The sequence below is a fragment of the Rhamphochromis sp. 'chilingali' genome, assembly GCF_963969265.1.
Source record: "Rhamphochromis sp. 'chilingali' genome assembly, chromosome: 15".
Taxonomy (NCBI): domain Eukaryota; kingdom Metazoa; phylum Chordata; class Actinopteri; order Cichliformes; family Cichlidae; genus Rhamphochromis; species Rhamphochromis sp. 'chilingali'.
Window position 1 is genome coordinate 28126080 of NC_137942.1, and position 19836 is coordinate 28145915.

Consider the following 19836-nt stretch of genomic DNA (forward strand, 5'->3'; position numbering starts at 1 on the left):
CTCCCACACTCACCAACCTCCATTTTGCATTGTGTTGGGTACTAATTAGCAAATGCTAACATGCTAATTTAAGATACAGTACAGAGCAAACAGTGCCTGCAAAACATGTTAGTATTTTCATTGTGAGTATGTTAGTGTGCCGATTGTTAGCATTAATCTCAAAGGTTTGCTTAGCTGTAGGCTCGTACAGCTCTTTATCACCAACTATGGCAGCTGTGACTACTTTTTGACACTAGCACCGGTCATTTCATGACTGAGATGCAGTAAAGAAATGATTAGGGACCTGATCCTTTTCAGTAGAAAACCGCTACTAGCATTGTCGCTTATCATTGCTTGGTATATTACATACACAATATGGCCAAAAGTAGTCGTAGTCGTAGTTTCTTCAAGAACCACTTTTGTGAAGTCAGACACTAACTGATAAGAAGGCCTGGCTCACCGCCTCCACTCTAATTCATCCCAAAGGTGTTCTGTCAGGTTGGGGTCAGGACTCTTTGCAGGCCAAATAAGTTCTTCTACACCAAACTCACTCATCCATGTCTTTATGGGTCTTGCTTTGTGCACTAGTGCACACTTATATTAGAATGTGCACACTTATATTAGGGCCCATCCCCAAACTGTTCCTACTAAGTTGGGGGTATGAAATTGTCCAAAATGTTTTGGTATGCTGACGCATTAAGAGTTCCTTTCGTTGGAACAAAGGGGCCAAGCCGGAATCCTGAAAAACAGCCTCACACCACAATCCCCCTCCACCAAACTTTACACTTGGTACAATGACAATGTTAGACAAGTGCTGTTCTCCTGACAACTGCCAAACCCAAACTCATCTATCGGAATACCAGACTGAGAAGCACACGCACTCATGCTTTACACCACTGCAAACAACACTTAATGTTGTGCTTTGCAATATGCGGCTTGGATGCAGCTGCTCGGCCATGGAAACCAATTCCATGAAGCTCTGTATGCACTGTTCTTGAGTTAATCTGATGGCCAATCTGATTTTCTGATGAAATTTGGAGGTCCATGGAATATTTAATACAGAAGAAATTTCACAACTGGATATATAACACGGGTGGTATCCTATCACAGTTCCACACTGGAATTTAGTTAGCTCCTGAGAGCGACCCATGTTTGAAAAAGCACTCTGCTTGCCTAGGTGCTTGATTTAATACATTTGTGGCCATGAAAGTGATTGGAACACCTGAATTCAATGATGGGTGATTACTCAATTTTGGTAATAATGTGTTTTAGTAGTTCTATTAACATAGTAGACCAGTTTTAGACACATATTAGTATTTTTATATATCTAAGCGTGTATTTTTAATTTGTTTTAAGACTTCCTTTTCTAATATGTTACTGTATGACTTTATTGCAGTTATCTAGGCTATAGATCTCCTTAATATTTAATTATTCATATTACTGAATTAAATGTTACTGCTACGTGAATTTCCTTTTAAGACCTTGAGTAAAAACAGAAATTGATCTGAACATGGCAATGACATAACTCCTTCAAACTGCATATTAACACACGTGTGAATTATCCCGGACCGGTATGAAGGTGGAAAAAGTGACACTGATTAAATCCAATACCCGAGCGGTGACATCACTCCCCTCCGTGATGGGGCTGCGTCCGGATTGGACGGAGTTCGCGGCCAATCAGAGAGCACACACATGGGAAGAGTTTTAAAAAGATTCGGAAAAGTGTTGGAAAGTTGTCCAAAAACCTCCGCCAGCAGGTCCGAGCACGACTGGGGCGAATAATAATATTATTAATAAAAAGAAAAGAAAAGGGGGGTAAAAGATACCCGCGGATTTGTTGGGGACTTTCTCTGCGTGCTTTCCCTGCCTTGTTTGGACAGAGAGCTCTAACCTGCTTCTCCATTTTTAAAGCTCCCCCCTAGCTCCACTGTAAATAGCCAAAAAAGAAAAGAAAAGAAAAGAAAACCCGACAGAATGACAACACATTTCAGGAGCGGCCCAGCCTTCGGACTCTCCGCCGAGGTCAAGAGTAAGGTATGTTTTCTTTCTTTTTTTTAATATTAGTTATCCAGAGTGTGTTTGGATGCTGTAGGTGAAGCATGGGCTCCTCTGGTGGGGGTCAGAGGTCCACAAAGGGTCAATAACAGGTTGATCTACCCAGTATAATAGCAAAGTAAACAACAAGCTCTCTGTGATTGCTGTAAATACGCAGTTTTTCCAACGAAACTGTGATACAAAGAAACAGAAGAGAGGGTTTGTGGTGGCTGCTTTTATAGTTAAGCATGTTGAAACAACTCGCAGCAAAAGACGTAGAGATAAATACACCTGCTGTTGGCCTGTGGCTCTGCATCAAACAGTTGGAAAGGAACTCCTACATGTATCTTAACGTTACACCGAGAGGGTGGGGGGGGAAGATATCATCGGTGATGTGATCTCATTCCAGTTTAATTTCAGGTTGTGTGCTTGGGAAAACCGCTGCGGTGACACACTTCTGTCTTTTGGTAAGAGATCACACCGTGAAGGAGGTGATTGTTTTTCGAGCAGAAAACAGGCTTTAGTGGCCAAATGATTCGTGCGATTATGCAGGGTCAGGGCTTTATAGTGTGCTGGAGTGAAGCACGTGGTGGAGGGAGTGCTCTGTTATTGTTGTTTGGCTGATCTCCCCTCAGAGAAATCAAAAAGTGACTGAAACATGGAAGAAGGTGATCTTACAAAGGCTGAGCTTGAAGCTGCACTGTGCAGTGAGAAAGGGGATTGAACAGAGAAATTAGATGAATGGTAAATGGCCTGTATTTATATAGCGCTTTACTAGTCCCTAAGGACCCCAAAGCGCTTTACATATCCAGTCATCCACCCATTCATACACCCATTCACACACTGGTGATGGCAAGCTACATTGTAGCCACAGCCACCCTGGGGCGCACTGACAGAGGCGAGGCTGCCGGACACTGGCGCCACCGGGCCCTCTGACCACCACCAGTAGGCAACGGGTGAAGTGTCTTGCCCAAGGACACAACGACCGAGACTGAATGAAAACTACACACACGCCAACATTAAAAACTTAGTGTATCATTAGTGAGTGTGCACCCCTCACTAATTATACTACATTAAAATTCACATCCTCCACCTTTTATGAACCTTTTCCTAGACGTAAATGGATGTGCATGTGAGAGAGCAAACTGGAAAGCAGTTCCATATAATTACATATGACACAAGTTTAACAGGAAGTATTACATTCAGTAAGCTTTGAAAGATTGTAATGATTAGGTCAGTGAGAGTATTTATTTTGGGATGTGGAATATTGTTGCTAATATACCAAATACAATATAATATATATATCACTTTGAAAAATTAATTTCTCACTATTTTGGCAGGGTGGAACGTATCTGTGTTGTGCCATTGCACATTATATTACTGATTTTTTTTTTTTTTTTTTTTTTTTTTTTTTTTTTTTTAAACTGGCCGGATCACCTGACAAGTGTTGACTCACATTCCACCTTTAAATCAGTTTGTACCTGGGTAAGGATAAACATGCACAATCCTGATTTTCAAGCTTTTTTTTTTTTTTTTGTGTTGTCACCGTTGTGGGGAAGCTAGGCCGTGTTCACTTTGTGAGTGTGAATAAAATTACTGGGATTTTCTGCCTGTGCGGTGACAGCAGTGACTCTGTATGTTTGGATGAGTCACAGCTGCTAACAGCCAGAATGACAAAGGTCAGCCTGTGACTGTTCCAATACCCAGATCATCATCATTATAATCATCATTGCCCTGGCCTCTTCCCTGAATGGTGCCATCTCTCAGCTGTGCTTTAGTCTCATGCAGAGGTGCAGCACACTCTATGAAGCCCGCATTCCTTTCAGCAGTCAGGCTGCTATTTTACCGACACCACAGTGCCATTTCCAAGCCGATCACGTACATGCAGTGAGTGGAAATTGAGAAGTAGGGTCGTGTGTGTGTGTGTGTGTGTGTGTGTGTGTGTGTGTGTGTGTGTGTGTGTGTGTGTGTGTGTGTGTGTTGGGGGGGATATAAAATTTTTATTTAAGCCTAAGGGCTTAAATGAGAGTAATGGCGGGATGCTGCGTTCCAGCAGCGTGACATCAGAGAGGGGCAGAGATGCAGCAGAAAGACTGACAGGTACATGATCATCATCTAATGGCCTTTTATGGAGTGACTGGGCTCTGACTTGGAACGTGAGAAAGTGTGCTCACTCTAAACAGTTTACATCCAAGTCAAGAATGACAAAACACTGTCCTGATAGAACACAGGTGGACAGGAGACAGATAGGCGATAGATAGCAAAGACAAGGCCATGCCAGTAGTTCACACAGTGAATCCAAGGAGACTCGATGCAAACAAATAAATGAGGGAGGGGCGGAAATCCACATATCAGGCACTAACAGCTCAACTCGCGTATTTACACCAGCGGTTACAGCAAATAGTCTGTGATAGTGTAGCAAAGCTCTGGAGCCATTCTTGTGAGCCTGTTTAATTTTCTCTGTCACAGTCCACTGCTCGGGTCAGTACACCCAGAGTTTAGCTGCAGCAGCCCTACTTGGTTCGAACTGACCGTTAGCTTATGGTGACAAATGCTGGCAGTTTTTCCTCCTGCAAACTGCTGTGTAGGTGACGTGTGTGGCATGGCTGCTTCAGCTTACTGGCACTTTGTAGCTCTTTCCTATTGTTACACTGGTTTTTGAACTCACCACTATACAGTGCAGGGCAGTCCACATTTTTCTTTTTTTCTTTTTTTTCTTTTTTTTTTTATATGCGTTTTCTTAATAAATCCATGCTGTAGCCGCACAGTATGACTCCTTAAATAAAATTGGCTATAAGCTCTAAGATTATTGAATATATATTTATTTGAAGTACAAAACATCTGAAGAAAACACCAAATTAGCAGAAAATTCACTCATAAAACGAAGTGATAAATCTCAAACATGCAATACATCAATGGAGATGAAGCCAGCAATTGCTAAACCTCTTGGTCTTATTGATCCCTGTGAAAATGTTGGGGTTACTGGGGGCTTTTTCTTATTTTCCCTTTTAAGTTTATTGTTCAAAAATCTAAATTATTATAACTATAAAAGAATTAGAGCTATTGCTTTATTTCTTCTCATTTATTAATCATCCTACAATGTCTTGTTAATCCTTTATTTCGATTTTCAGGAAAGGGCCAACCCATGGTTTTAGAATCAATATACTGTAGTATTTGCCTAACTGTATATAAAGCAGACAAACATGGGCTCCACCTCAGTTATCTGCAAAACTGACTTTATATATTGATTCTGGGTGTCCCCTCAGGGATGATGATTTATTATTAAGAGTTTTTTTTCAGAGTAATTCATTTGACTTTTCACGTGACATCCTGACACACTTTGCTGACAATCTTGTACTGGTTTTTTTTAGCTTCACATGCCACTATTTAACCCTTTAAAAAGAGCCGACCACCATTAATCAAATAAAAAGTTCTATTCATAAGAAATGAAATGCACCAAACTGGAGTTCAGTGCAGTCAGAAGATTTACTGCCACAGCCTTACTTGGTCTGGTATGATCAGCCACACGTGGAGCTACTTTTAGCTAATGCTGGCTAAGCTAAGACAGCTAGCATAATGTTCTGATAGCTTTTGCTATGATCTTACAGTTACTGATTCTTTTTATTTATTTATTTATTTATTGTAATTACCACTCATGGTGGAATTACAAGTGTTACATGCTCTCGATAACATCCGTCAGTATACAGTCAGATCATTTTTTGTTCTGTTTGCCTTTTCTCTCTGTGTGTTTCATGCCTAAAATAGTTTTTATTGTGGCAGTGGAGTTCGGCAATCAAAAGACAAAGCACAATTAAATCAACCCCCCCCCCCCCCCCCCCCGACTGGCAGGGGGACCTGTTGACTTGGTGTGCCTTTATCGGACATTGGGTGCCTGAATAGTCAACTCGCTGTAAAAGGGCAGATTCTGGAAAACCCAAAGGGAGAGAAGAAGGAGAGAGATTGTGAGGGAGAAATATGAGCGCAGCCAATCGAATACACAGAGCGAGACAGGCAGAGGGAGAGGGAGGAGTGTTTAGGAAAAGCTGTTTCTCCCAAGTTTGGTGTGATGGACTGGAGTCCACGCTATCCCCTGCTGCTTTGAAATACTTGTTTGTGTTGGCTGCTGATCCCAGACTGTGAAGACTTATCTGCAGAACATTCAGGAAGTGTGTGTGTGTGTGTGTGTGTGTGTGTGTGTGTGTGTGTGTGTGTGTGTGTGTGTGTGTGTGTGTGGTGAAGGGGTGAGGTGGGGGGGGGGGGGGGGCAGCCTTAAACCCCCATGCCAGAATTCAAAGTATTAGGGCAGTGTGTTTATGCCAATAAGGAAATGCATGGAGAGAGAGGGAGAGGCCTGTGTGTTTCTGCATGCAGAAATGTCCACATTTCATTTTCCTTCCTGTTCTCTTTACACCTCAGCTTAGAGTATTTTTCAGTATATAGTAAGACTTTCAGATATGGAGCGTCATCCTCTGTGAGACTCTGAGGCATGAAAGAAGCTGCTATTCATGTATTTAAGGATTTGAATGTTGTATTTTAGATTACAGAGTCTACTATTCTCATACCAATTTCTCACATACAGTATCCTTATACTTTCAACTATCAGTAAGAATGATAACACTTTATTATACATATGTGTAAATTATACATAGTTTCCTGATAAATCTTTAGGAAGGCACTCCACCTTGAAATAAAACGGAGAGGCCAGTTTTCAATTAGTGCACTTAAATAATCCATCTCATACAGTAATGTGCAAAACTCTTTAGCCACTCATCATTTCTTTATATTTTACCTCCCAGGAGGCTGACTTTGTTGCCATTTATTTATTTATTTATTTATTTATTTATTTATTTATTTATTTTTATTTTAAAAAAGAGGTCCTGAGGAATAATTTTTAAGTTCTTCAGAGTTTTTCTTTGTTTTGTTTTTTATACTTATTTTCAGTCCCATTCTTGTACCTGACTATTTTCAGAGGAATGTTTTTGTTTAAGTCACTTAACGCTGACCTCTGAATCATCAAGCATTAAAAAGTCTTGTGTCGACACATAACAGACAACTTCCAAAAGAACCAATTTTAAATTGTATCTTTTGGCGTTTTGTTACTAGCAGCCTGTCAAAGAAACATATAATTTGTTCATGTTTCTTTTGATAAATAATAAAATAAAATTTGCCAAATATAAGAGTTTGAGGGGAATAAAATTGTATTTTTGCACTAACAAGGTGATTCACAAAAAGCTATTAGCTGAAAATGTAGCAAGCTCAGCCTGTGTGTCCTTAAAAGGAGGGACAAGTAAACAAAAGAAAGTGCTGGGTCTTAAAAAGAAAAAAAAAAGTTTATCTGCTGAAGATATTATTATCTAAAAGTCATTAGGAACATCAAGAAACTGGGGAAGAAATCCAGCAAAGATCTAACTCAGAACCTGAGAGATGTATCTGGTCCTTTTGCTCCATCTCATCAGAAAAGGTGTCAGTGGAAGGATGAAGGAAGGAAGTAGCCATTCTTAAAGAACCAAAACGGGAAGAAAAGGCTGGGCTATGTCACATTATACATGAAAATCAGTGGAAGCCAGTCCCATATGGAAAAGAGAGATAGATAGCTAGCTATCTATCTATCTATCAAAAAATTATATAATGAAACTTGTATGTTTTGGATACTTACTAAAACAATGTATGAAAGTAATGAGAAAGTGGCCACTTTCATGAGTAATCACATAAGTTTTTACTATTTCTTTTCCATATGGGGTCTGATGAAGCGATAAATCTGCATTTGAAACTTTTGGTTCAGATCATCTCAATATGTATGGAGAAGGTCAGGAGAGGGGTATAACAGTGGGCGGGGTAAGCCATCTGCAAAACATGGTGGAGGTTAGGGCTACATTTCAGCTAGTGGTGTGATCTTGTCAAAAATGATGGAATTATGAATACTGAAAAAATACTGTCAAGTTTGATCCTTTTAGTACCATAGGGCAAGTATCTGATTGGCAACAGCTTCATTTTTCAGCATGACAATGCTCCCAAAGACACTGTGAATGCAGTAAAAGCATACACACACACACACACACTAGAGAACTTTATCACTTATGCACTCGCCTCCCAAGAGCCGGGATGTCAACATTATTGAAGCAATGTGGGATCAATTTGACAGAGAATGGAACAAAAGGCAGCTAACATCAAAAAAGAGCTTTAAATGTCCTTCAAGAAGCCTAGAGAACTATTCCTGAAGCCTACTTAAAGAAATTATAGAAAGCTGCCTAAGAGAGATCAGGCTATATTGAAGAATGGTGGTCATACCAAAAGTTGACTTTCAAGCTTGTTAGAATTGTACAAACGTTACCATACAATTCTAACATGCAAACATTTTTCTTTATGTTTGCATGCTTCAATAAATTGCAGCAGCCATTTTCCCAGAAAAATATAAAGACATGAGAGGTGACTTGAGATTTTTACACATATTTCTGTCTCTCCACACGTCTACATGGAGACACAAATATATGAATAGTTGAGTGGCACATGCAGTCTGCTGAAGATTTCTCAAATTTAAAGACTAGAAAATATCAAATAAAATGTATTAGAAGAACATCTAGAGTTGAGTGTACATAAAAGACAAACTTGTGCCGCTGTGACGTCAGCACTGGTTGAAGTCTCATCTTAAAGTCTGAGTATTTTGGTTCTGATTGTGCAGTAACTTTTAGCTTCTCAAACACACATCACAGCAACTTGTCAGTCACAAAGCAGGTCTGCCTTTAAGTGTGGCCTGTTTTATCACTCTTTCTGACAATATTTGGACTTCACTATATGTTCCATAAGACTTGGAAACAAGCAATTGGAACCATATTCTCATTGAAAAAGTGTTTATGGAGGTCATAAGTCAAGGAAACCCAGCCACCGTTTTCCCATAGATTTGTAGACATCAAGGCTTCTTTGTGTTAATGGAGGACTCGACCAGTGTCCGTTTTGATTTAGTTTTAGTCTTTTGACTGAACTGTTAAATTCTTTGAGTCATAATTTAGGCTTTTAAATTCTTTTAGTTTTGGTTGACTAAATATCATTAGATGTAGTCTACAATAATCTTAAGTTGAATCAGTTTACAAAACGTAAAAGTTTGTTGTGAATTGTATAACATTTTTCTGAACACTATGCAACAGTTGGCAGTCTCTTGAGGAGAGAAGTTTCCCAGCAGATGAAGTAGAAACCTGATGGGGGGGGGGGGATAAAACTATGACCCTATGCAGTAACCCCAACGTGACCCCCTGAATGAGGAAATATAATTAAGCCCTTCTAGCACTGCATAATTTGAAATGGTATCACTTGCAAAGTGGCCTTTCTTTATTTTGCTCTGCTTTTTTTGTGTATTTTGTTTGGATGTTTTACAGTTTTGCTCCTGGGTGAGATTGAAACTGGACCTTGTTTTAACTAGGTCCCAAGACTAAACGGAGGCTTCTAATACCCATGTCCTTGCACTATCTCAGCGTGCCTGGAGAACATTGTCTTAGATGAATATTTACAGCTTGTACACAGTTACATTGTTCTGGTCAGAGCAGGCACAGTCTAATACGCACTAAATACAATATAAATGTTTAATGTATATATGATCCACTGGATATTATTTCACTGTAGACACACATTAATGCCTCTTTGTTCTTCTACAGGGCCCATAAAAGGGCAAGCTGTCTTATTTTTATTTATTTAATTATTTAATGTCTTACTGTTTTGAATCAATAAAACCAGAAAAAATCTAAATTCATATCATGTTTGAGCGATCATCTCTGCTCTGTTCTGCTTCTCAGCTTGCAGGAAAATATGACCCACATAAGGAAGAGGAGCTGAGACTGTGGATTGAAGATGTGACTGGCAAAAGGACTGGGGACAGCTTCATGGATAGCCTGAAAGATGGAGTACTATTGTGCGAGTGAGTGGATGGACGCCACCTTGTTTTTGTTTTTTTTAAAGCAGGAACTTTCTTCAAATCTCTCTCTCGCTCTGTCTTTTTGTAGGCTCATAAATGCTCTCCAGCCGGGCTCTGTGAAAAAGATCAACCACTCCAGTCAAAACTGGCACCAGGTAATGCTCCAGCTCTCAAAACTCAGGCCTGTTTTCCACACCGAGTGGAACTCGTCTCCCGCACTGGCACTGACAACAAAGACTTTTATTTACCTTCCATAAAGTAGCTTCCATATCAAATGAGGCTCATCTTAGCACAGCTTTTATTAGCCTAGTATTGGACCAGGAAAAAGCAAACAGAGCTCTTAAGCGTTGATTAAAACGCCTTTCAGAAAGTTCTCGCTGTGATATTGACACTGCCGCACATGCACACAGACCGTCACACAGTCGCACTCTCCAAGGGCATGGGCGCAAATCGAGAGTCAATATTTAGCAAAAGTTATTGAGCTTGAATCTTAATACTTGGCCCTGGTGCCAAGGTAAGCTGACTGCCCACGAGCTGTAGCCTCAGTTCCGACATGAGATCACAAAAAAAGGCGAATAAGATCATTTCTGAAATTGCAGAGCTTCTTGTGTTACAAGATGGCAACCGTCACAGATTTTTTTCTGTTGTTATGCAAGGTTTTATTCTAGGAAAAAAAACACAGGATCTACTCAGACATTTGTAAAAGGCATGCATTGCTTATGAAATTCTGGGCCGGTAACATAAGAGTTTAAAATAATAATAATTTGGTTGATATGCTGATAGATATTTTCATTGTTGATTTTGTTTGTATTGTTTGCATCCCATCATTTGTACCAGGGGAAACAAAGAAATCTAGTTTTAAAAAAAAATTCAAGGACCTTTCAGATCTTTTATTACATTATTTTTGGACATTCTGAATTTTGCTGAATGTCACTATTTGCCGATAGCAAATGGGCTGACAGCTGTCAGCAGGGCCAGACTGGCCAGTACCATTGTTCTGCCAATATATCCAGGCATGTATAAATGCCCAAAAGATCTTATTCCAGCCTGTATTCTTGCTCTTTCTCTCAGCTGGAAAACATAGGGAATTTCGTCCGTGCCATCACGGAGTACGGCCTGAAGCCACACGACATCTTTGAGGCCAACGATCTGTTTGAGAATGTCAACCACACTCAGGTCCAGTGCACACTCATCGCTCTGGCTGGAATGGTGAGGGCGGCGGTGCACACACATTCACATACGTCGGCATCTCGCTGAAATCACCACTGGCTGCACATTATTATTTGATCTTGATACTTTTTTTTTTTTTTTGCTTAGATTTCCATGGCAACAGCATGGATCTAATAAAAGCAATGTGGGTATGAAAAGTGCATTCTTATTACCACCATTTTTCCTTTCTGTCACCACCACTTCTGTCTCTCAGGCCAAGTCCAAAGGTTTCCACTCGAGGTACGATATAGGCGTGAAGTACGCAGAGAAACAGCAGCGGCGCTTCGCTCCCGAGAAGCTCAGGGAGGGACGTAACATCATAGGCCTGCAGGTCAGAGTGGCAAAAGGGCTAAACGTGTAATGTACTGTGTTATGGCCAAGCTGTCATGGTGCAGTGTTGTTCTGCTGGCCAAGCCTGTTCTCAGTGTGTTGTTATTGTGCCCCCTGCTGGATTCTTGCTGAATGAATATTCCCCAAACAGTCTTCTCAACTTTTTAACAACAAACAAGGAACCGGAATGGACCGGTCAATAACCACACCTCATACGTGATCCTAAAGTGTGATGTTTTTGGAGACACTCCAAAGAATAACTGTGGCAACTACATTGCATGTCATGTAAATCCTGTCTTTTTCCTCTGTATTTAGATGGGCACTAACCAGTTTGCCAGTCAAAAGGGCATGACCTCTTACGGGACACGACGCCATTTGTATGATGCCAAAATAGGCATGGACACCCCTGACCAATCTACTATCAGCCTACAGATGGGCACCAACAAGGGAGCCAGCCAGGTGGGAAGAGATGTATAATTTTAGACTAAAGTAACACTTGTTCACTACACAGTTTCTTGGCGATATAGATCTAGCATGGTTAGTATGTATTATCGTTTTTAAAATGTATCTTGAAATGAACAAAATCCCTTTTATTGTTGCATCAAAGAGATAAAATGTTATTACACAAAATATATACACTTATTAAAAAGACACATTAGAAACATGTTAGGTGAAACTGCAACTTGAGTTGATCTGACAGGGTTTAGTCTAACCAATAGTTGCTGCACTCCTGCAAGCCACTTTGCAACCCACCTCCATCCTCAGTTCCTACATTTCATACTGTGTCCGATCTAAGTGATTGCACATCTGTTGCCAGTACTGCCCTCCCTCATTTGCCTTTTTGTGCATATACATGGAACTCCAAACAGTCATATCACAGATTTGATGACTGTTCTTTCTTTGACTAATGTGGTTCTGACTGGACTATCTTATTATAAGGACACTTAGTGAATCACATCCTCGTGCTTGTTGACTGTTTTTTAATAGCATTTGGAGGACTAAGACACGTCAGGCTGAGATATAGAGAAATTGATTGCTCAGATCACTTCATTAGTTTTGGTGGATTCTTTGGATTTGTTAACACATCTGTCATGAATGCAACGGTATAGTGTATTTACACCGCTGCGCCCTCCATCTTGCTTTTCTCTGCTACAGTCCGGCATGACGGCTCCAGGAACCAGGAGGCATATTTTTGACAAGAACCTGAAGCTGGAGGACTGTGACACCACCACAATCTCTCTGCAGATGGGCACCAACAAAGGGGCCTCTCAACAGGGCATGACCACTTATGGCCTGCCCCGCCAAGTCTACGACAACAAGTACTGCATCAACCCCACTGAGGCCAACTGCAACAACGGGAGCGAGGTGGAGTTTGATGGCTACAACCAGTACTCTGACTAAGGGGAAAAACCATGGACAGCAGCATCCTCCATCCCACCTCCCTCTCCCTCACCCCAACCCCAGCCCCCACCCCCCCACCTTTTTTTTTTTTTCGCTTTTACTTTAGACAGCCAGCCGCGACTGTCCTTGCGACGATCAGACCTTTCAGATCGATTGACGTCATTGTCTGCTTCATTTCCCGTCTTTTATAAACAAGTTTTTGAGTCTTCAGCTTATTGTTTGGCTTTCCGTGAGTAAAAGAGAAGAAATGTGTTTACACTGACCTTCCGTCACAAAAAAAATGTGGTGGCCAAGTTCAGTCACTCTAGTTAATGATGTTATTGTTACAGCTAAAAATAACCACGCTCTGAAGTGGAGACTTTTTGATCTTTGATCTTTTGCAATTTATAGTTTTTTGTTTTTTTTGTTTTTTTTCCCTAAAGCTTTTTATACTTGCATCGTAATTTAGAAAAAAAATTTTTTTTTACCCCCGTGTAACCAGTCCAGTTTGAACATAATGAAGCAAAATATGCAAAGTTCCTGGAGGGCAAACAAGTTGGTGCTATTGAACTTCGACCCAGTTGGAACACGTCCACATTAAGAGCTCTGCAGGCTCCAGGATACCACTCCTTTGGATGACACACAAGCTCTGAGTCCACAGACTGATCGCGATGCGCAGCTTTTGTGCGGACATTGCTTTTCTTTTTTTTCTTTTTTTTTCACCGCGAGCACCTGCGCTAACCAATAGTCATGTTAAGTTTGCTAAATTACCCATTGTGCCATTTTTGCAGGGCTCATTTACATGGCTTGTTGTGGAGCATTTCAGAGTTTGTTTACTGAGAAAGTCTTTTTTTTAAAAAGGTTCTGAGAGACACGGTGCACTGGTTTTTATAAAGGAGTACGTGCAGGTGTGGTGGTATCCAGATTGAAGTTTGGTACGTGGTCACCAGTTGTTTTTGCACTGCAAAAAATAGTCCTGTAATATTTCGACTTTTGGGAACTTTAGCTTTACTGTTGCACTTCTACCTGGCCACACGCCACCAGTGTTGGAATGATGCCCGAACAATTAGTTACACATTCGAGCACCTAAACTTAAATATTTTCCATTTGATGACACTCCTGCTGTACAGTCCAGATAGTGTTTTCCTTTTTACTTCATATATTTATTAGCTATACTTAAAGAATAAAACACAGATACAGTTTACCACACACAGGGGGATATTTTTCATAAGCAGGACCTATAATGAAGTATTATTTATTTTTTTGTCCACCACTGGCTGTGAAAAGCAACAGCAAAGCAGACCCATGCGCTTGCAGATATATCCTTATGTGAGTCATGACAAATATGCAGAATTTTTAAAGCTTCTGCAACATACTGTCTAACCCACCGAATGTCTTGAATGTAACGTTATTTGTAAAGCTAGAGGTCCCACTGCCTATCACAGGGTTCATGATATGTGCACAGGGTGTCTGCTTGTATAAGCAAGTTAAATTTCTTGCTTACATTTTAAACTTAAAGATTTTTTTTTTTTTAAATCCCAGTTTAAATAAAATCATACATGTGATGGAAAAGTGAGAATATGCTCTCTAGATAACCTCACTGACGTCAGTTTGGACAGAACTGTTGGCCAGGCCTGCTACCCTACTATTTTTATGTCAAAACGACTGCTGCAAACTAGGACTGCTGTCCAAAACGAAACAGTCTATACACACACACACACGCGCACAGCACAGTTTGTATAAGCACCAAGACTGTTATTTTAAATAAATAGTTTAGCAGGTGGATAACACAGCTATCACCTCTTCATCACACGAAGAACCTACCCATCAAAGATGGCCGTGCCTTTAATAAGTTAAGTTAGCTATTGTATGTACTCTTCCCATTAACCATTAATGCACTCAAAAACAGCATGAAAGAGGAAGTGACCTTCAGGTTCAGTCGAATTGTTCGATCTGAGGGGGCAAATCTGGCAGCATTACGTGTTGGAGATTGTTGGGGCGGAATAACCCGAGAACATTTAAATCCCGTTTGAGCTCAATTTCAAACTGTTCGCCACTTTCAGCTGTCTGGCTTTCAGACTGGCTTTGGATTACAGAAAGTGGTGCATGCTTTTTCTCCTCTCAGCTCCCCATCATTCAAAAGCTTCCATGATTTATAAGTTGTAGAGGTGTGCCATCTAGTGTTGTACAAGCTTTACAATCTAGCTAAGAATGTAGTGTTTTTTTGTTTTATTTTTTTAAATGGCATATAAATTTTTCATCATCACTAACGCGCTGATACTGGCACTGACAAGTACAGATTCATTAACATTTCACCCTGACATGCTGGCTCCTGGTTTCTTTATCAATATGCTTTTCACTAAACATGAAACATTCATAAACATTTGTGCAATAAAAACACACAAAGCATTTTCGTGACTTTATTTTCTTACTACTGTCAGCAACTTGAAGTACACAAATACATCAAAGTAGTGTACGAGAGATACATAAAGTGATTTTGTTTTTGTCTGTTTGTTTGTTTTTTTTTTAAGGAAAATCTAGCAGTAAAAATATAAATTGGTCCAAAAGGAAAAAAATGTTTTCAGTGCAATAGTGACACAGTTGGGGAAAAATAAAGAAAATCTACATGTGACAAGTTATTCTGATTGTGTCACCAGAATCTAAATATGTCAACATCTAGATGCTAAATAAATCTTTGAAACGATCTAAGAGAAGATATAAAGAAATATTTCATAGGTTATATTTTAAACTATTATATAACAATTTGGTCCGAAAGAAGGGAAGGTTAAGTCCTACAATAGTTCACTAACATAAGATATGAAAACATTTACATTGATCTTTTTATAGCTACATGTTACTGTCAGAAGAACATGGCCACACTCTGGCCCAGCCAGAGTAATGTGTCATAATCAGCAAGGGAAAAAAAACAAACCTAAAAGGAACTAAGAACACCAGGTGACTCAAGAGAAAAACAAAATGTTTGCTACATTGTGCTAGCTCAACAGAAATTACTTCAAGAAGCAGAAATTGAGGTTAGAAGGTCAGTTAGGAATGCTACTGGTTGGCTGCTTCACAGGCATCGATCCAGTCACTGTAGACGTCCACCGGCTCGGACAGATCTATTGAGAAAAGGTTAAGGACCAAACCAAGTGCTCAAAAATTCAACATACACATGCTGCATCAAAGATCAACTTAAATGTATTACTTTAAATGAAAGTACTTTATGTGCATGTGCATCCAGAACTGTATTCAAGTGCAGAGTGTATTTAACCTTCCAAGGTCTAAGTCATCATCACAGACAAACCCAACCCTAACTCTATGCAATCACATGTCTGTGTCACAAGTCATGGCAGCCAGAGAACAAGGAAAGTAATCGTTCAAGTGATTAGTTTAAAAAAAAAAAAAAGTATGTTTTCCCTTTTCCCAAAATATAAAGTTGGGGTCGAGTAACCACCTCTGATAACTTAGACCTCGGAGAGTTAATACTTTTTGAAATATACTTCTAAATAAAAAGCAAAATCAAACATCCCTGGCAGCAAGCAGCATCTTTTGTTGATTAAAAGGATACATGTTATGGGAGTCTGAAACTCCTCCAAGCAAACGCTGCAGGATATAATTCCAGTGTTGCGGGTTCGTTCCCTAGGAGACAGTTACTTTAGGCAGGATGTCCCCGATGCATGAATGTTTCAAGAATTTGGAGCGATACTTACATTTTGACATCGCAGGATTTCTCGTGATTGCAAAAAGGGCAAGTGAACTGGGTGTCCAGGTTACCTGTCATTTTCTTCTTGGGAGGTGGCTTTCTTTTTGACTTTCTGCGGCCCATTATATCTCTGTAGACAAAAAAAACAAAAAAAAAAAACACAGGTGTTTCCATTACGCTTTCACATTCCATTTCGTTTAGAAGATTTTCTTAGACATGTATCTGTGTGTCCTGCCTAACTTATGTGATCCATGTTATCTGACTAGTCACTGCAGTGGTGTCTTGCACTCACATGGACTTTGAAGTTGTGTTTATGCGCCTTTACATTGATCTCATACGATTTTATTGCTTGGTGTGTTTTTATATTCAACATAGTCACACAGTATATAAACACTTTATCTGCATTGTTGCAAGTATGGCTGTTATAAAACAACTTTTCTGACTAGTATAAGTAGACAGCAACTATTAGTTACTATCCTATATGAGCAGCTAAGATTAGCAAAAACCATAATACAAAACACGAACTTGAAATGTTGATTAAAATTGCAATCAATTATTTACTTTCATCTGCTATAGATTATTTTTTTTAGAGAAAGTCTTGGACTAAAATTTCTCCGAATTTCCAAGTTAGGCCTGAGTGTACATTCGTTTAAAATGTCCCCACAGGAAACTCGTTTTTCCGATTATTTCAACACCACATGAATCTTTCACATATTGTACTAAACAGAGACGGCTCTAACCCATCACTTACATAGCTTACTGTTAACACAGCAGACAGTGCAATCCCAGCACGCAGCTGCTTATCAGTAAAGGTTTATTTTCCAAAACAATGACTGCCGCGAGATGTGGGTTACTTAAAATATCTTAGAAACGATAACCAACGCTGTTGCCAATGTGTAAACAAAACCTGAAATGTGTTTTATTATAGTCATAGCTTCGAGGTGTGGACACTCCTCCAAAGAGCTAAAATAATAACAGAGGGGATGCGGAGATGCTCGCTCTATAAACGCCAAAAAGCTAGGGCTATATGTTAGCAGCTAACGCGCTAACATGCTGCTGTCATGTAGGAGGATTCTGACTGACGCAAAAAGTTGCTTTCCGAAACAACCTAGAAGGTAACCGGTAAACACAAAGTGCGCTTCTCTGCACTACAGCTTTTGACATTTGAGCGACGACGAGACGGTTGTCTTACCAACGAGATGTCTTTCGGCAGAGGATGCTCCGCTCTTCAACTTGGTACAGATGCAGCGTCTCACTGAGGACGCTTCTGATTGGTTAGGTGGGAGTTTGGTCAGGCTTTTGATTGGCTGTCTTCTGGGGGTCCAATAGTGGATCTGCCTCCAGATTGATAAACAAGCTGATACTGTAGATTAGGGACATCAAACCGCCCCGGACTCAACAACCGGGTCAACAAAGGACTGGACTGCTTTGTAAAATGTGAAGGAGGGCTGAAATTTTGGACTTGTACCTGTATTTTCGTAAATTTTACAGCTTTCCCTCCTGATAAACACACCCCACCGTGACCATTAAAACCACACCACCGTAATTAAATAATAGATAAATACTTAAATGGCAGAAAAGTTTTTTTTGGGTTTTTTTTTAATCTACTCTAGAAATGTGGGGTCCACAGTATAAAAACGACATTTTACATGAATTAGAACTACTTTCAGTTTTACAAAGGACCACCTAGGTTATAAGAAATCAGCAGATTTTCTGTAGTTTTACATATTTATTTGTTTCAGTTTAATCCCAACTGCAATCATGCTCGCAGATTTCTTTCAATCACTGCTGTTTATAGGGTTGAGGGAAACCTTCAGTCAGCTGAGGCTGAAGAAGTCACTTGGATGAGTTACGAAACGTTTTTCCCACTTAAAGCGCTACGTACAGATGAGCAGAATCAACCACAGCAATTTCTCCGTCATGTAGAAAAATGTCTAAATTGCACTTCTTTTTCTGATATTAGGATATCCCCGTGATTAAAGCTTTTGTAATAGAAAGAGGTGTTTCATTGGTCGAGATGATGGTAAAATCATGTGGTAAAATGACTTTGACATCACATATGTAGACTACTGTAGATCATATAGTTCTGTATATGAATCAGTAAAGTAACTTTTCACTTACGTAGAACATGATATTAACTGTGTGGCGCTGCTGGGATTTGCACCCAGCATCTCCTCTTTGCATTTTAACCCCCTATGACACAGCACCTTCTACAGATTACTTTGCAGTGCTCTCCTGGTGCTGAAAAGTGTCCTTAAATAAAAGTAGGGTTTTTTTTTTATTTAAAAAGCACTCCAGTACTCATGAAAGCACTCCAATCAAAATGTACTCTGAGAAAACATTACACATTACATCCTCCAAAGGGTGTTGAACACTACTGCAAAGAAAATGTGAAAGTATGTAAGAAGGTTTAATAATGCCTGACCATATGACTAATAAATTAGAGGTAAGTGGTTACTAAAGAGTGCATAATCGTCAAATTCTGTATGAGCCACAGCAAGGCTTGTGTCTAAACTGACAGTAAATAATTTCCCTGTATGAAATCACTTTTCTTCTGTGGAAATAACTGATTATGATTATTAAATATTTGACTTCCTGTCTCAAATTCGTTTAAAAATTATTTAAACCTGCATTGGGTTGCAAGGACAAACTCTCAGATCAAACTGCTTCACAAATTGTCCAACATAATATCCCTAATAGTGTTACACAGAAAACTGGGGAACACCCACTCAATCAAGCTGCATAAATTGCTATTCAATTTTACAGAAAAAACAAAACAGAAAGTCAACATCTTCTCTGTTATCATAAGCTACGTATCATACTGATCCATACACCAGTGGCTAAAGTATATTACGTCCACTATAATTTTAATATGTGAACTGTAAAAGGAAGATTCTGTTATTTCTTGCTTCCAAAGTTGCAAAAGAATGATTATACACGCACTGTGCACAGATTAGATAGTAAATCTTCAATCCACTGTGGCCTTTAATAATTATTCTATGAATAAATAAATAAATCAGTTGATTAAAAATATATTAAAAAAAACAACTGATACATCTATATTGTAGTGCAAGTTCAGTAACTGCTAAATTTATTTTTAAACTGACGTTTTTTGAGCTAACCAAAAACCTGCAGATTACGCTGGTCTAATCATCCTCCCAACATCTGCAGGGCACACTTGTGTAGCGGGTAAGTACAGGGGAGGGGCCCTGAATGTAAACATCACAGGGGAACCAATGATTAACACGCATATCATAAAATGTTCATTTTCATAGACTACCATTGGCTCGTCTTCGGT

General features: G+C 39.6%; 2 protein-coding genes across 2 annotated transcripts; one reads left to right on the top strand and one right to left on the bottom strand.

Moving 5' to 3' along the window:
* The first annotated feature begins 1670 nt into the window (after window positions 1-1670).
* On the top strand, window positions 1671-15176 carry cnn1b (calponin 1, basic, smooth muscle, b). Its single transcript, XM_080904540.1, has 7 exons — window positions 1671-2013; window positions 9798-9919; window positions 10005-10071; window positions 10988-11125; window positions 11340-11456; window positions 11771-11914; window positions 12611-15176. The coding sequence occupies exons 1-7, from the start codon at window positions 1954-1956 to the stop codon at window positions 12854-12856; spliced, it is 894 nt and encodes a 297-aa protein (XP_080760666.1). The 5' UTR covers window positions 1671-1953; the 3' UTR covers window positions 12857-15176.
* Window positions 15177-15241: 65 nt separating this feature from the next.
* elof1 (elongation factor 1) lies at window positions 15242-17801 on the bottom strand. The gene is made up of 4 exons (XM_080904541.1): window positions 17731-17801; window positions 16546-16668; window positions 16404-16474; window positions 15242-15954 (listed from the first exon to the last, which is right to left on the bottom strand). The coding sequence occupies exons 2-4, from the start codon at window positions 16659-16661 to the stop codon at window positions 15890-15892; spliced, it is 252 nt and encodes an 83-aa protein (XP_080760667.1). The 5' UTR covers window positions 16662-16668; window positions 17731-17801; the 3' UTR covers window positions 15242-15889.
* Window positions 17802-19836: the final 2035 nt, after the last annotated feature.

Excerpts from the sequence above, each read along its gene's own strand:
- elof1 (XM_080904541.1), bottom strand. The coding sequence starts at position 16,661 with ATGGGCCGCAGAAAGTCAAAAAGAAAGCCACCTCCCAAGAAGAAAATG. Across the intron at positions 16,475-16,545 it reads AAATCCTGCGATGTCAAAAT|GGAACGAACCCGCAACACTG; the intron begins GTAAGTATCGCT and ends ACTGTCTCCTAG. Across the intron at positions 15,955-16,403 it reads GTTTCAGACTCCCATAACAT|ATCTGTCCGAGCCGGTGGAC; the intron begins GTATCCTTTTAA and ends TTTTCTCAATAG.
- cnn1b (XM_080904540.1), top strand. The coding sequence starts at position 1,954 with ATGACAACACATTTCAGGAGCGGCCCAGCCTTCGGACTCTCCGCCGAG. Across the intron at positions 2,014-9,797 it reads CCGCCGAGGTCAAGAGTAAG|CTTGCAGGAAAATATGACCC; the intron begins GTATGTTTTCTT and ends TCTGCTTCTCAG. Across the intron at positions 10,072-10,987 it reads CCAGTCAAAACTGGCACCAG|CTGGAAAACATAGGGAATTT; the intron begins GTAATGCTCCAG and ends TCTTTCTCTCAG.